Source organism: Dendropsophus ebraccatus, chromosome 12 (assembly GCF_027789765.1).
Source record: "Dendropsophus ebraccatus isolate aDenEbr1 chromosome 12, aDenEbr1.pat, whole genome shotgun sequence".
In the NCBI taxonomy this organism is placed as follows: Eukaryota; Metazoa; Chordata; class Amphibia; order Anura; family Hylidae; genus Dendropsophus; species Dendropsophus ebraccatus.
Genome location: NC_091465.1, coordinates 24161087 through 24174734, shown reverse-complemented (window position 1 = coordinate 24174734; position 13648 = coordinate 24161087). Strand labels below are relative to the sequence as shown.

Here is a 13648-nt window from a genome sequence, read left to right as displayed (position 1 = left end):
CAGCAGTACTACTCCCCCCAGCAGTGTATAGTCACACAGAGCACAGCAGTACTACTCCCCCCAGCAGTGTATAGTCACACAGAGCACAGCAGTACTACTCCCAGCAGTGTATAGTCACAGGGAGCACAGCAGTACTACTCCCAGCAGTGTATAGTCACACAGAGCACAGCAGTACTACTACCCCCAGCAGTATATAGTCACACAGAGCACAGCAGTACTACTCCCAGCAGTGTATAGTCACAGGGAGCACAGCAGTACTACTACTCCCCAGCAGTGTATAGAGCCGCAGGCAGTGGCTGTGTATATAGGGGCTGGGATGTCCCCGCCCGCCGCCCCCGGCTATAAGAAGCGCTGAGGAGCCGGGGATGGGGCAGAGTCTCATGGCGGGCGGGAGTCTCCAGGTGACCGGGCTGCTGCCGCTGCTCGTCCTCGGTGTCCTGCTGCCCCCGGAGCCGGCGGAGGCCATCACGTGTCCCCGGGACCAGTACACAGAGGAGGACGGAGGACAAGAGATCTGCTGCGACTTCTGTGCGGAAGGTGCGCGGGGAGATAGATAATAGATATAGCGAGTCTGTATGATACGTGTGGGATCTGCATAGCTTATAGTAATACATGTATAATGGAGTATTGATACAAATGTATATAAGCATATATATATATATATATATATATATATATATATATATATATATATATATATATATCTCCTTTGTTCTATATTATTAATGTATATAAGCATTTGTGTGTATATAAATATATATATATATATATATATATCCTTTGTTCTATATTATTAATGTATATAAGCATATATATATATATATATATATATATATATATATCCTTTGTTCTATATTATTAATACCTTCTCACTATCTATCTATCTATCTTACTATCTCTCTGTCTATCCAAGTCTGATTCTAGGACCGTATTCACATATGCAAAGGAAAATCCACAGCAATCCTGGATTTGTGAAAAAACTTCAAACTGGTGTTTATTTCAAAAGTGTTTCATCATATACAGTAATCGTGAGACGTGACTTTTCGGCGGCCGTCTGCCACCATTTTCAAGCATGGTGGCAAACGGCCACCGAAACATTGCATCTCACGATTACTGTATATGATGAAACACTTTTGAAATAAACACCAGTTTGAAGTTTTTTCACAAATCCGGGATTGCTGTGGATTTTCCCTTGCATATCTATCTATCTATCTATCTATCTATCTATCTATCTATCTATCTATCTCCGAAATATCTATCTATCTCTGCAATATCTATCGCTTCTGTTATATTCCTTTGAATAATTATAGGCTATGTTCACACAACGTCAAAAATACAGAAAAGGCGACCGATTTTGCAATTTAAACTGACTACAATGGCAATGCATTAAAGTCAATGTATCAAAGAACCGATGTTATTGCCGTGGCATTCAAAGGGCAAGTAGTCCACCCAAACTAGAATGATGTACAAACACCAGTCATTGCACTGCAAGGAGAGGCTAGACAGCTAAATGACGTCCGTTATTTTAGACTCAAAATAACGGACGTCATTTTAAACGAAGCTGAAAAGACATAGGAGGAGATTTATCAAACATGGTGTAAAGTAGAATTGTTTTAGTTGCCCCTAACAACCAATCAGATTCCACCTTTCATCCCTTACAATAATCCTATATATGGTTACATTTTAGTCTGCCCCGAGGTTCATCTTAACTAAATGACCATAGATCCAGGGGCGGGCACAGAATGCAGAGGGCCCCTGTGCAAAAAAATGTATTTGGGCCCCCATAACCTATTAGTTTCTCTACATTTCCGCCTTAAAGGCACACACATATATACGCCCGGGTATCCGGTACATGTGTCCTGGTTTCTCAGGAGGGCTCTATAGCACAGAGGCCAGGGCCCACTATAGGACTGTACTGCAGTCTGTCCAGGCCCCAGTGTGGGATTGTGGTATCTGTGGCCACCAATAGAACTGATCATAGGGGGAACCCAAATAAAGAACCCATCAGAAGCGACATGCTGACCTGGTCCCATCTTGGACTGATGTATCTGTGACCACAGCTGCCTGAATAACAATAACTACAACTCTCAGAATGCCTTACTCTTATGAAGCTCTCAGAGATTGCTGGGAGTTCTAGTTTCCGAGAGGACAACCCCTTGAGTTGTCTATTCTTCAAATCCCAGCACTTCCTGAGGGCTGCAGACTGCAGTAAATGCTGGGAGTTGTATTGTTTGCAGCTGTTGTTCTTGGAGGGTGGTCTTGGGTGCATTATACTTTGGAGGCTTAGTGGGGGGTGAGAATATATAGGTCATAGTGTGGAAGTGACCCCAGAACAGCACTAATAGGGGATAGAACACATGGGCCCTTAATCACTGTTGGGGCACAATGGGGATACATGTACTCTATGTGGCTGCACAGGTGGGAGACATGTACTGTATGTCTCTTACACAGTCCACCTTCTGTCTTAAACTTCCAGCAACCTGACAGACACACTGACAATAGTCACTCACTGTCAGAGCTGCTGCTGCTCTTCTTCACAGTCCTGTCCCTGGCAGCCATACCCTGCAGGATCCCTCCAGCCCCAGTCACCACACGCTCTCTCTCCTCTCCTCCTCACACAAGGTATGCCAGACAGTGGAGTACAGGAGGGGGAGGGGCTAGCAGCAGCAGCAGCGTGCAGGAGGAGAGAGGAGAACCAGCCACGGCCAGGCATAGTATACAGTCACTAAGAGGGCCCCGCAGGAGCATAGAACATAATGTAATCTAGGCTCATCCTGTAAGTCCATGGGGGTCTGGGTAACATTGGCGCTCAGCGTTGTATATATCACCACCCCACAACCCCCCCCCCCTTGTGATCCTCCCATGTGCCGGGGGAAATTTATTTTTCTTTTGATGAATTTGAACCCGACAAGTCTATCAGTTTCCGGGGATAAATATAGCTCACACTACTATACTGAGATCTGCAGACTCTGCACTTTTCATACATCATGGGTGGAAAGAAGTCAAAGGGGAAGTCCCAAAAAAAAGTGACTTGTACGTTACTCATACACACAGCCACCACTGCCGGTGTGCATCGCATCGCTGTGTGGTAACTATACCGCTGTACGCCAACTGGTGGTGATCGTGAAACTCATCGTATAGGGCTTCTCTACTATGAAGAATATCTTCCTTTTCATATCAGCTTGTTTCAGATAGTAATAGAGATTTGTAATTTACTTTACTATTCAAAAATCTCCAGTGTTCAAGTACTTATCAGCCGCTCTATGTCCTGAACGAAGTGGTGTATTATTACCAGTCTTTTCAGTGCTCTCTGCTGCCACCTCTGTCCATGTCAGGAACTGTCGAGAGCAGGAGTGGTTTTCTATGGGGATTTGCTGCTGCCCTGGACAGTTCCTAACATGGAACATGGACAGATGTGGCAGCAGAGAGCACTGTGTCAGACTGGAAAGCTGAATAGCACACATTGTATGTCCCAGGACCATGGCAGCGTTCACTGGGCTGACTCCAGAGATGCATCACTGCTTATTCAGTGAATGTTAACTGAGCAGCTTGCATACAGTGTATGTTTTGTGGTGCAGTATACAGAAGCAAGAACTCCTCCTTTTGACAGGTGTCCCTGCTCCTCCACTACTACTTTAGAATCAGATTTGGACTCTAAATTGACTCCGCTTCCTGCTTTGAGAGAAATTTTGGAAGATCCACTCATCTCTATAGCTGATCACTGAAGGTCCCAGTACACCTTGTGGATGATCTTTCCAGCAAACAGAGACTATCCATAGACGACACCCCCATTAATTCTGCATTCGGTTTCTAATATCATGCAAGGAAACACACTATTGAAAACCAGATGATCGGTAGAGAGAGGTTTCAGTATGGCGGCATATGTGTGAATAAACCCTCTCATGGAACGTTGTCTGTTCTCACTTTCACTGTGATTAGGTGTTATTCTATTGTGTAAGAACTAGTAGCATCTACAGTAATATCCTGAGAGCCTTGAAGACTTTCTGAAAGGAAGGAAGTAGTAGCTACAAGATTGCTTACCTGTTAATATGTAACACTATGTATCTGCGGACACAAGCACATGGGTGATTTCACTATGTCTCAGTTTACTATATATATTAGTCATGTTCTCCTACACCTGCAGAATACATGCAGTATACATTCAGGGACCCACTTGGCCAGTTACCTTATAAATAAATAAATATATATATATATATATATATATATATATATATATATATATATATATATATATTCCTTAGATTTCTGCATCTGTGGACTTGAACTGAATGTGTCATTATATATTGACTTATTGTATAAATCAAATTTTTATTTTAACATATTCTTTAAATATTGATTAAAGGACAAAATCTATTTTTAATATGTTATTACATAAGCAAAGTTAGACACATTCCTAATATACACTGATAGTGTATACATACATAGTGATATTTCCCTCAATTTAGTAGATCAGGCAGGGTTCAATTTCTCCTAAAAATTGTGACGTCTCGACCCCAGTGTATATACCTGCAGTGACCAGCATAGGGTGCAGTATATGTAGACATTACATGTAAAAAATAACAAGGCCATTCCTGTGCTTTCTGCACAAAATTCAGCTACCTGGCCCCTCCAGCTTGCTCCAGCTGAATTTTGTGCAGAAAGCACAGGAATGGCCTTGTTATTTTTTACATGTAATGTCTTCATATACTGCACCCCCTGCTGGACCCTGCAGGTATATACACTGGGGTCGAGACGTCACGTTTTTTGGGGGGAAAATTAAAGCCTGCCCTGATCTAGTAAATTGAGGGAAATAGCACTATATTTGCCTTTCCCAAAGTTAGTGTATATTAGGAATTTGTCTAACTTTCCTTATGTAATAACATATAAAAAAATAGATTTTGGTCGGAGTTATCCTTTAACCCCTTAAGGTCAAAGCCTATTTTCGTTTTTGCGCTTTTGCTTATTCCATTTTAAGTTTAAAAGTCCATAGCGCTTGCATTTTTTCACCTAGAGACGTATATGAGCGCTTATTTTTTACGAAACCAATTGTACTTTGCAATGACAGGCATTGTTTTTCCATAACATATGCTGCGAAACCGGAAAAAAATCATTTGCGCTGTCAAATTGAAAAAAAAACGAATTTGTTTTGATTTCGGGGAGTTTTGCATTTACGCCGTCCGTCCTATGGTAAAACTGACTTGTTATGCATGTTCCTCAAGTCGTTACGATTACTATGATATATAACATGTATAACTTATATTGTATCTGATGGCTTTTAAAAAATTCAAACCATTGTTAACAAATATATGTTCCTTAAAATCGCTCCATTCCCAGGCTTATAGCGCTTTTATCCTTTGGTCTATGGGGCTGTGTCAGGTGTCATTTTTTGCGCCATGATGCGTTCTTTCTATTGGTACCTTGATTGCGCATATACGACTTTTTGATCGTTTTTTATTAAATTTTTTCTGGATTTGATGCGACCAAAAATGCGCAATTTTGCACTTTGGAATTTTTTTGCGCTGACGCCGTTTACCGTGCAAGATCAGGAATGTGATTAATTAATAGTTCGGGCGATTACGCGCGCGGCGAAACTAAATATGTTTATTTATTTATTTATTTATTAATTTATATTTATAAAATGGGAAAAGGGGGGTGATTTGGACTTTTATTAGGGGAGGGGATTTTTTATTAATAAAAACACTTTTTTACTTTTTTTTTTACTGTAACTAGAAGCCCCCCTGGGGGACTTGTATATAGACAGCACTGATCTCTCATAGAGATCAATGCTGTGTATATACACAGCAAAGATCGATTAGATCGGTCATAGATTACTATGGCCTGCTGCAGGCCATAGCAATCTATTGCCGAGCCGGGATCAGCGTCATTCCGACGCTGAGGCCTGGCACGGGCAGAAGAACGGATCTCCCCCCCGCGATCGCATCGCGGGGGGGGGGAGATCCGTCCCACTAGACACCAGGGATAGTGTGTACAAAGCCTCTAAGTGCAGCTGTCAGGTTTGACAGCTGCACTTAGAGGCTTAATTAGCCGGCGCGGCAACGGGACCCGCGCCGGCTAATAGAGGCACTGCCCGGCTGCACGTGTCAGCCGGGAACAGCGCCGTTCAGAGCGGGGTCCCGGCGGGACCCCGCTCTGAACACCCCGAGCGGCACCATGACGTATCAGATACGTCATGGGTCGCTAAGGGGTTAAATACTCCTGAAAAATTGCAGTTTTAATTTTGGCCACTAGGCAAAAAACTAAGCCGACACTTCCTGTTCTGTACAAATCACTTTCCAGCAGTGTCCTTCTTATCATCATAGACTTGATTACAGTGACAGGTGAGAGTAGTGATTGGCTGCCTCAGTCATGTGCTGCTATGGCGGTATTATTGGCAGTGTGGGCAGGTGAATATCATGTAGTTGACTGTTTTGGAATTAGGTTACATTTTATACTATTTACTGTTCCTTTTATAGGACAGGAGATAACTGGGCGGTGCACACGGTGGAGTACGGCATCTAAATGTACCGATTGTGGGGCGAACCGATACAACCCAAAGAATGCCAGAGATCGCTGTCAGCTGTGTACTGTCTGCAACAAAGGTAAGCCAACAATGGAGGACCAGGAGGTGACAACTAGTGATGAATGAACGTGCTGATGGTTTGGGTTCGTCTGAACCTAACCGTTCGGCATTTGACTCATGCTGCGTGGAGACGTTGGTTGTAACTCTAGGGAATCCTGGAAAACATGGATACAGCCATAGGCATCCAACTTTTCCAGTCAAATTCCAAGGATCCTGGTTTGGATGAACCCGCTTATCACTAGTAACAACCCCTTCCTATATGCCCTATTAAAGCCTGAGGATGCCACCTGCTCAGAGTATTCCCGATTAGCCTAAAAGTAATGCCCGGCTCTGGTGGGATCAGTAGGAGAGGGCATTTCCTGAGCACTTACTGGCACAATGACAGCAGATCATGGATGAGTCTACATTCGGAAAATGGGAAATATAAAGAATATTGTGAGATCACTTCTCATTTGCTTCTTGTCCTCTGATTCGACAGCTGAAGGAAGCATTGAGAAAAGCCCCTGTACCAAAGGTGCCGACGCCATTTGTGAATGCCCTGAAGGAAGTACACCAAAGAATGACCGCAAAACTGCCTGCCGGTGTGACAGAGGAAAAGAGATCGTCAATAACAGTATGTCATGTGCACAGTGTTTTATATAGATTAGGTTATATTGGACAACTGTGTAAAGTATGTGGGGGTATCCCAACTGTTCCATGATGGAAGATCTTGGAGGAAAGAAGGAATGAGGTTGGATTATCTAATAGAGAGAAGAAGACAGTGGCATAATCCTCTTTACATCCAAGACAACTGCTGAGCCATAAATGTATGGGGGAGTAGGGAAGAATTTGGCCAACCGCTATTAAAGATGTATGGGCCTCTTAGGTAGAGCAGGGCAAATGTAGGACAGCTCAGTCTTATTACAAGTAGTTCAGCCAATATCTAGTTCTTCAAATCCCATCAAACTATGAATGTTAGACCCTGTATTCATATATGGGATATTCTCTATTATAATTATAATATAATATATAATATATTTATATATATTATTTCATCCCATTCAGGTAGTAGTGATACCCATTACAAAAAGTAATCACTACTGCCTGAAAGGGATGAAATAATATATATGAATAATTATATATAATTATAATAATTAACTTAAAGGGGTTGTCCGGCGATAAAAAATTATTCACAGACATAACATACATTACAAAGTTGTATAACTTTGTAATGTATGTTATGTCTGTGAATGGCCCCCTTCCCCGTGTTTCCCCCCACCCACGCTAGACCCGGAAGTGTGGTGCATTATACTCACCGCATATCGTGTCGTCCACGGTCTCCGATCGTCAGCAGTGACGTCTTCTTCGGGAGCTTGGCGGATCTTCCCGAGTGCCGGCCACCCTCTGCAGCGTCATCCGAAGCTCAGCCGCGATTGGCTGAGCATAACTGTGCTCAGCCAATCGCGGCTGAGCGGCTGATGACGCGGCCACGTCATCAGCTGCTCAGCCGCGATTGGCTGAGCACAGTTATGCTCAGCCAATCGCGGCTGAGCTTCGGATGACGCTGCAGAGGGCGGCCGGCACTCGGGAAGATCCGCCAAGCTCCCGAAGAAGACGTCACTGCTGACGATCGGAGACCGTGGTCGGCACGCGACAGGTAATGTATAGCGCACCACACTTCCGGGTACACGGGTGGGGGTGGTGGGACACGGGGAAGGGGGCCATTCACAGACATAACATACATTACAAAGTTGTATAACTTTGTAATGTGTGTTATTCTGTGAATAATTTTTTATCGCCGGACAACCCCTTTAAAGTGAATGTATCATCAGTACATTCGCTTTAAGTGTTGCACATGAGTTGACTGGCGGTGGGAAAGCTGATGCCACTATCCAGGGGCGTAACTACCACTATAGCAGCCATAGCGGCTGCTATGGGGCCCGCCGCATCAGGGGGCCCCATGGCCTGCTCCTGCAATACACTGGGCCCCCTGAGCCGTCATCATTTGCAGCATCGGGTGGCCCTGCTGGTCTCCTGGGTTTTGCAAATGTCCCTTTAACTGCAAGCACTCCTGACGAGAGCTAGCAGTTATGTAGTTATGACTTCACTTGACCGTTTAGTGGTCAGTCGGGGGCCCAATCAAATGTTTGCTATGGGGCCCAGCCATTTCTAGTTACGCCCCTGCCACTATCCTTTGTTTGAACTAAGGCCCTGTTCCTGCGCACGGCATCGGTCTATTGCGGAGCACTAGCCTGGGCTGAAGCACTGGAGACAGGTCGGCCGGCCCCCAGTGAGAGGAACCCTGCCCCCCTCTATGACACGGCTCCATTAATTCTACTGGAACCGCATCACAGAGGGGAGGGGTTTAATCACACTGGGGGCGGGCCGGCCCACCTCCAGTGCTTCAGCCCTGGCCAGTGCTCGACTCATGTGTAAAACTTAGAGTGAATGTAGTGATGGTACATTTGCTTTAATAAATATATGAAGTTTAGTGTCAGCTCTTTGTCCATCAGACCGCTGTTCACTGTTAATGTTCTTTTTTTTTTTTTTTTTTGTAGAATGCCAACCTTGCAAGCCAGGATACTTCTCAACCAAAGAAAACAGTGTCTGTCGCCAATGGACAAAGTAAGTAGAAAGTTTTTTTTTTTTTTTTTTTTTTTACTTTTGTGACAGCCCTCCTTACCCAAAAAGAGTGATGATTTATGATTTGCTTGGGCCATCTCATAGGGCTCCTATGATATATTCTGTTCTGAATATAAAGAGGGGTGTAAGCTGCTTCCATGCACCTCTGGCCATATCACCCTTCAGAAAAGAAGGATTGGGCATAGTCAGATCGAACTGATCCTTCACATCAGCCATCAGGAAAGGGTTTGGATGCCCCCTATAGAGGTTGGATGATTGGCCATTCCTGATGAGACTTACAGGTTCATCTGACATTAGTTTTATGTGTACGGCCAACTTTACACTTTTCAAGCCAAAATTATTGCAGAGAAGTTATTTGGAAGCTTTTAGTTGCCCCTATGGTCAGTGATGGCTGCAGTTTTACCCTGGTATTTGGAACACTAAGCCCTTTCTTCTTGAGTTGACAAATGTTTATCAATGTTATATTAAGCCCCCAAAGCCCTTTGGGTCTCTGCACCGCTAAGTTGGTGCCAACGGCACCCATGGCCCTGTGTAGTGAGCAGAGGGGCTGTCACATTGTCATGTCATTATATTACCCTTCTCTGGTGTCTGACTATTTTCTTCCATTTATATTCATAAATTTTATTTGGCTTTTTTTCCCTTTTAGCTGTAGTACATTGGGTGAAACCGTTCAGAAGCAAGGATCTGCCATAGAAGATGTGAAATGCACCAAACTCAAACCCACCCCAAGTCCTGTGACTCCCAGTCCCACCACTTCTCCGACACCATCTTCCACCAGTCATAGAAGAAAAGTAACCAGTCTTCAGAATAGCACTACTACCAACCCCATCTTCATCAGCACCAAGCCCACTACTAGCAACTCTCATGAATGGGGTAAGTTCCTACCATAGCAGAAGTCAAGTTCTTTCCTTCTGTATTCGGCAGACATTGGTTTCCAGACAGGGAATTTTAAGAAAACCACTATAGAACAGACCACATGTATTTTCAGATGTGTCCTGATAAAGAGTAGACGACTTGTTCTTTATTGTGGCGGTTTCTGCACATTGGGAAATTCTTGCCTATTTTTTAAAGGCTTATTTTTTTCCCTATTGAAAACACCAGTATTTTCGCAATATTCAAATTGTCCTGCTTGTTAGAAGCATAAGAACAGACTAGATGTAAGGGGAAGTGGCTGAAAAGGAAATACAATTCCATCTCATACTGAACTTCCCCACAGCTTTCATGCCTTGTTCCCATTTTCTTCCTTCCCTCGGCTGTGCCCCTGCTTTTTAGGGTTTTTCCACCACTGACATTTGTAGTGAACCCATAGGATCTGTTCTTGGTGTATGATTGTCTATGTATACTATATGAACACAAAACCTCTGTATTTGGGCTTATCCTAAGGGCCTAGTGCTTTTTTGGACCCCCTCCCATCCCCTTATTTCCTGACAATGCAGTTCCCTGGGGAGAGGAGTCTTGGAGTAGGCAATAGAAATGGGACCAACCAGTGATGGACTCCATCTCTCCCTGGGCACCATAGCGGCCACATGCTCTGCCTCTATGGTATGTACACCCTTGGTATAAGAACTGCTGATAACTCCAAAGTTTTTTGTTGGGGAAACAAATATATCAAATATGGTTTTCAACCAAGAAATATGTAAAGCTTCTTTTCTTCTATTAAAATAACATGTATATTTGGCCAGATACTTTCCGTCAGTGGACATGGGCCATATGGTTCCTTAGTATGAGGCTATAGGGCCTTAGCTTGCTACTAGCATAGTTGCCAACAGTCCCAGTTCTGCCAGGACTGTCCTGATTCTGAGGAGACAGCCCCGACAAAACCATGTCCCGGGTATGTCCTGGGAAGCTCCGCCCCATGTCTCAGGAAGTCCCTCTCCCTTCCAGCGCAAGTGATGCACTCATGCAGAGCAGGGAGAGGAGTCCCTGGGGGACTAGAGGAACCTTACTGGTGAAGTAAGTATAGCTTTTTTTTGTTTTATATACAGATGAAGGGACAAGAGGATGTTGAAGGGGGTACTGGTATGATGATGAAGGGACAGGAGGAGGATGAGAGGGGTAGTACTTTGATGATGGAAGGGCAGGAGGATGAAGGGGGTAGTAGTATGATGATGATGGAGGGGCAGGAGGATGATGAAGGGGTAGTAGTATGATGATGGAGGGGCAGGAAAAGAAAGGGGGTAGTAGTATGATGATGGAGGAGCAGTAGGATGAAGGGGTAAGAGTATGCTGATATGGGGTTCAGCTGAATCATATGGGTAAAAACTACCAGTATGTACAGTCAGTCAGTAGAATGCTATCTGAGTCTCAGCCTGCTCTGAGTGGGTTGTGTAATATACTGGGGACCTGAAACTGGGGGGTGTAATATACTGGGGACCTGAAACTAGGGGGTGTAATATACTGGGGACCTAATACTGGGGTGTGTAATGCTCCTTTTGTGGTGTTCTGACTGTAAATTCAAATGTTGGCAACTATGTACTAGTATCCTCAACTCAGCAATATTCTCACCTAAAAACAATTCTTTCTTATACCTCTGTACATACAGCATGCTGCATGTTTTTATCTGTCTGTATGGAAAACAATTCAGTAGAGGCCTCATACACCCCTGGGATCCCTATTACGACTACATACATAACAGAGCTGTAATAGGACTATGCATGAGCCTGTTGAGTATATACAGACGGTTGTGGATTATGATGTCATTTATTATGCTCTTTATCATTCTAGCGACTTTTTCCTTGATTCTGATTGGAGCCGTCCTGCTTATAGTATCTGCCGGAATAATCCTAATAATGATAATGCAGATAAACCGTAAGAAGATGAACAAGGGGTTCATAAGTAAGTATTAGTGTTTAGTAGGCCTCAGCGACACAAAGTGTTGTCAATATCTGCGACATGAAACTTGTATAAGAAATCGGATTACATGGCAATACATCCTTTTGCCCATTCTTCACACAAAGACAACGCCAGTGCATTTCACATACATTGGTTTCAGAAGGCATCATATAATGCTTTGTACCCTAATGGTGGTGTTAGGGTGGCATGATCTTCAATGTTAGAACACCTAGATCCCTTCTTCATGTGTGCTGCATTCTTCGAGAAACAGCACCTCTCTTGCCCTTAGTTTGGGTGTGCGGTTTTGAAGCTCAGTTCCATTCTACTGAATAGAGCTGAATTGTAATACCACACACAACCTGAGGACAGGGGTGATGCTGTTCTGTCAAGAAAGTAGCTGTGCTTTTTCTTATCCTGGATAATCCCTTTATGGTTTCCTCATAGGCAAAAACTCTAGGAGGAAGATTTATCAAACATGGTGTACAGTGAAACTGGCTCAGTTGCCCCTAGCAACCAATCAGATTCCACCTTTTATTTTCCAAAGAGCCTGTGAGGAATGAAAGGTGGAATCTGATTGGTTGCTAGGGGCAACTGGGCCAGTTTCACTTTACACCATGTTTGATAAATCTCCCCCTAGGAGTCTAGAGCTCCATGCAGACTAGGTGCAAGGACTCTTGTTAAAGACAGTCCCCCATCCTCTACAGTGATGCTGTATACTCACTAAACTGTAGATAGGGTCCATACATAGTTTTCCACTCTAGTGTAGAGTTCCACACAAAATAGGTTGACAAGCAGGGGCTCCTTTTAAAGACAGGTGTCTCTGACCCTCTGCAGTAAGCAGTCATTCGCCATGCATTGCTGCTTACTGTCTGGTGAAAAATAAGGTAAGCTGTGCATCGCCACACATTCATTGGGCCGGACGCTCTGATCATCTCATGCCTTGCCTAAACAAAATTGTCATAAGAAATTTTATTAATATTCCCTTCATTTCTGTATTGCCAGGAGGTGAGAGGTTCAGAGTCCCCATCCAGGAGGAGAGCACAAGTTCTGACTCCAGTCATCCCAAGGAGTGTCCAGCATGAGGAGCATCTTGGAGCAGAGTGCAGCTTTATGAGCTGCGTATTACTCACTGGTATCCAGTGGCTTATTTTCTATTACCCAGTTCAGTAATGGGACTGTGACATAGCGGGAGCTGTACGTAGACTGTCTGCTGAGAATCTCTCTTCATCGTTATAATGAATTTCCAGAGATTTAACCAGACTGTATTTATAAATTTTTGCTTGAGGTTGGTTTTATGTTTTTAGGCTTCACCCTGATTTTTGCATATTTTTTTTATAAGATGGGGTTTATTTTTGTATCTTTTTGTACATAGTTCTAGTAAAATCTTGGAAGATATTTTCATATTCTTAATAATAAAATTTTTAGTAATGCATAGTGGACCTGAAATAAAATATTAAACTGTTTCCTATTCTATTAGGTCTGTTATGATAATATAATTCTATTACGTATGTTATGGTACTGTTCATACATACAGAAGGGTGGGTACTGAGAATTGAACCCAGCATACAGAAAAAGAGGAATTGTGCAGTGTCTACATACAAGTCTAGGGAAGTG

The 13648-nt window shown here is 43.5% G+C and overlaps 1 protein-coding gene across 1 annotated transcript; it reads left to right on the top strand.

Annotated features, from left to right (window-relative positions):
- Positions 1–365: 365 nt before the first annotated feature.
- Positions 366–13448, top strand: LOC138768676 (tumor necrosis factor receptor superfamily member 4-like). The gene is made up of 7 exons (XM_069946626.1): positions 366–537; positions 6474–6599; positions 7059–7193; positions 9118–9184; positions 9849–10075; positions 11927–12037; positions 13037–13448. Exons 1-7 carry the CDS (start codon positions 366–368, stop codon positions 13114–13116), a joined length of 918 nt encoding a protein of 305 aa, XP_069802727.1. The 3' UTR covers positions 13117–13448.
- Positions 13449–13648: the final 200 nt, after the last annotated feature.

Bases quoted from the DNA above. Each gene is read 5' to 3' on its own strand.
- LOC138768676 (XM_069946626.1), top strand. From the start codon at position 366: ATGGGGCAGAGTCTCATGGCGGGCGGGAGTCTCCAGGTGACCGGGCTG. The intron at 538-6,473 runs GTGCGCGGGGAG...TTCCTTTTATAG, and splicing joins CTGCGACTTCTGTGCGGAAG to GACAGGAGATAACTGGGCGG. The intron at 10,076-11,926 runs GTAAGTTCCTAC...TTATCATTCTAG, and splicing joins TAGCAACTCTCATGAATGGG to CGACTTTTTCCTTGATTCTG.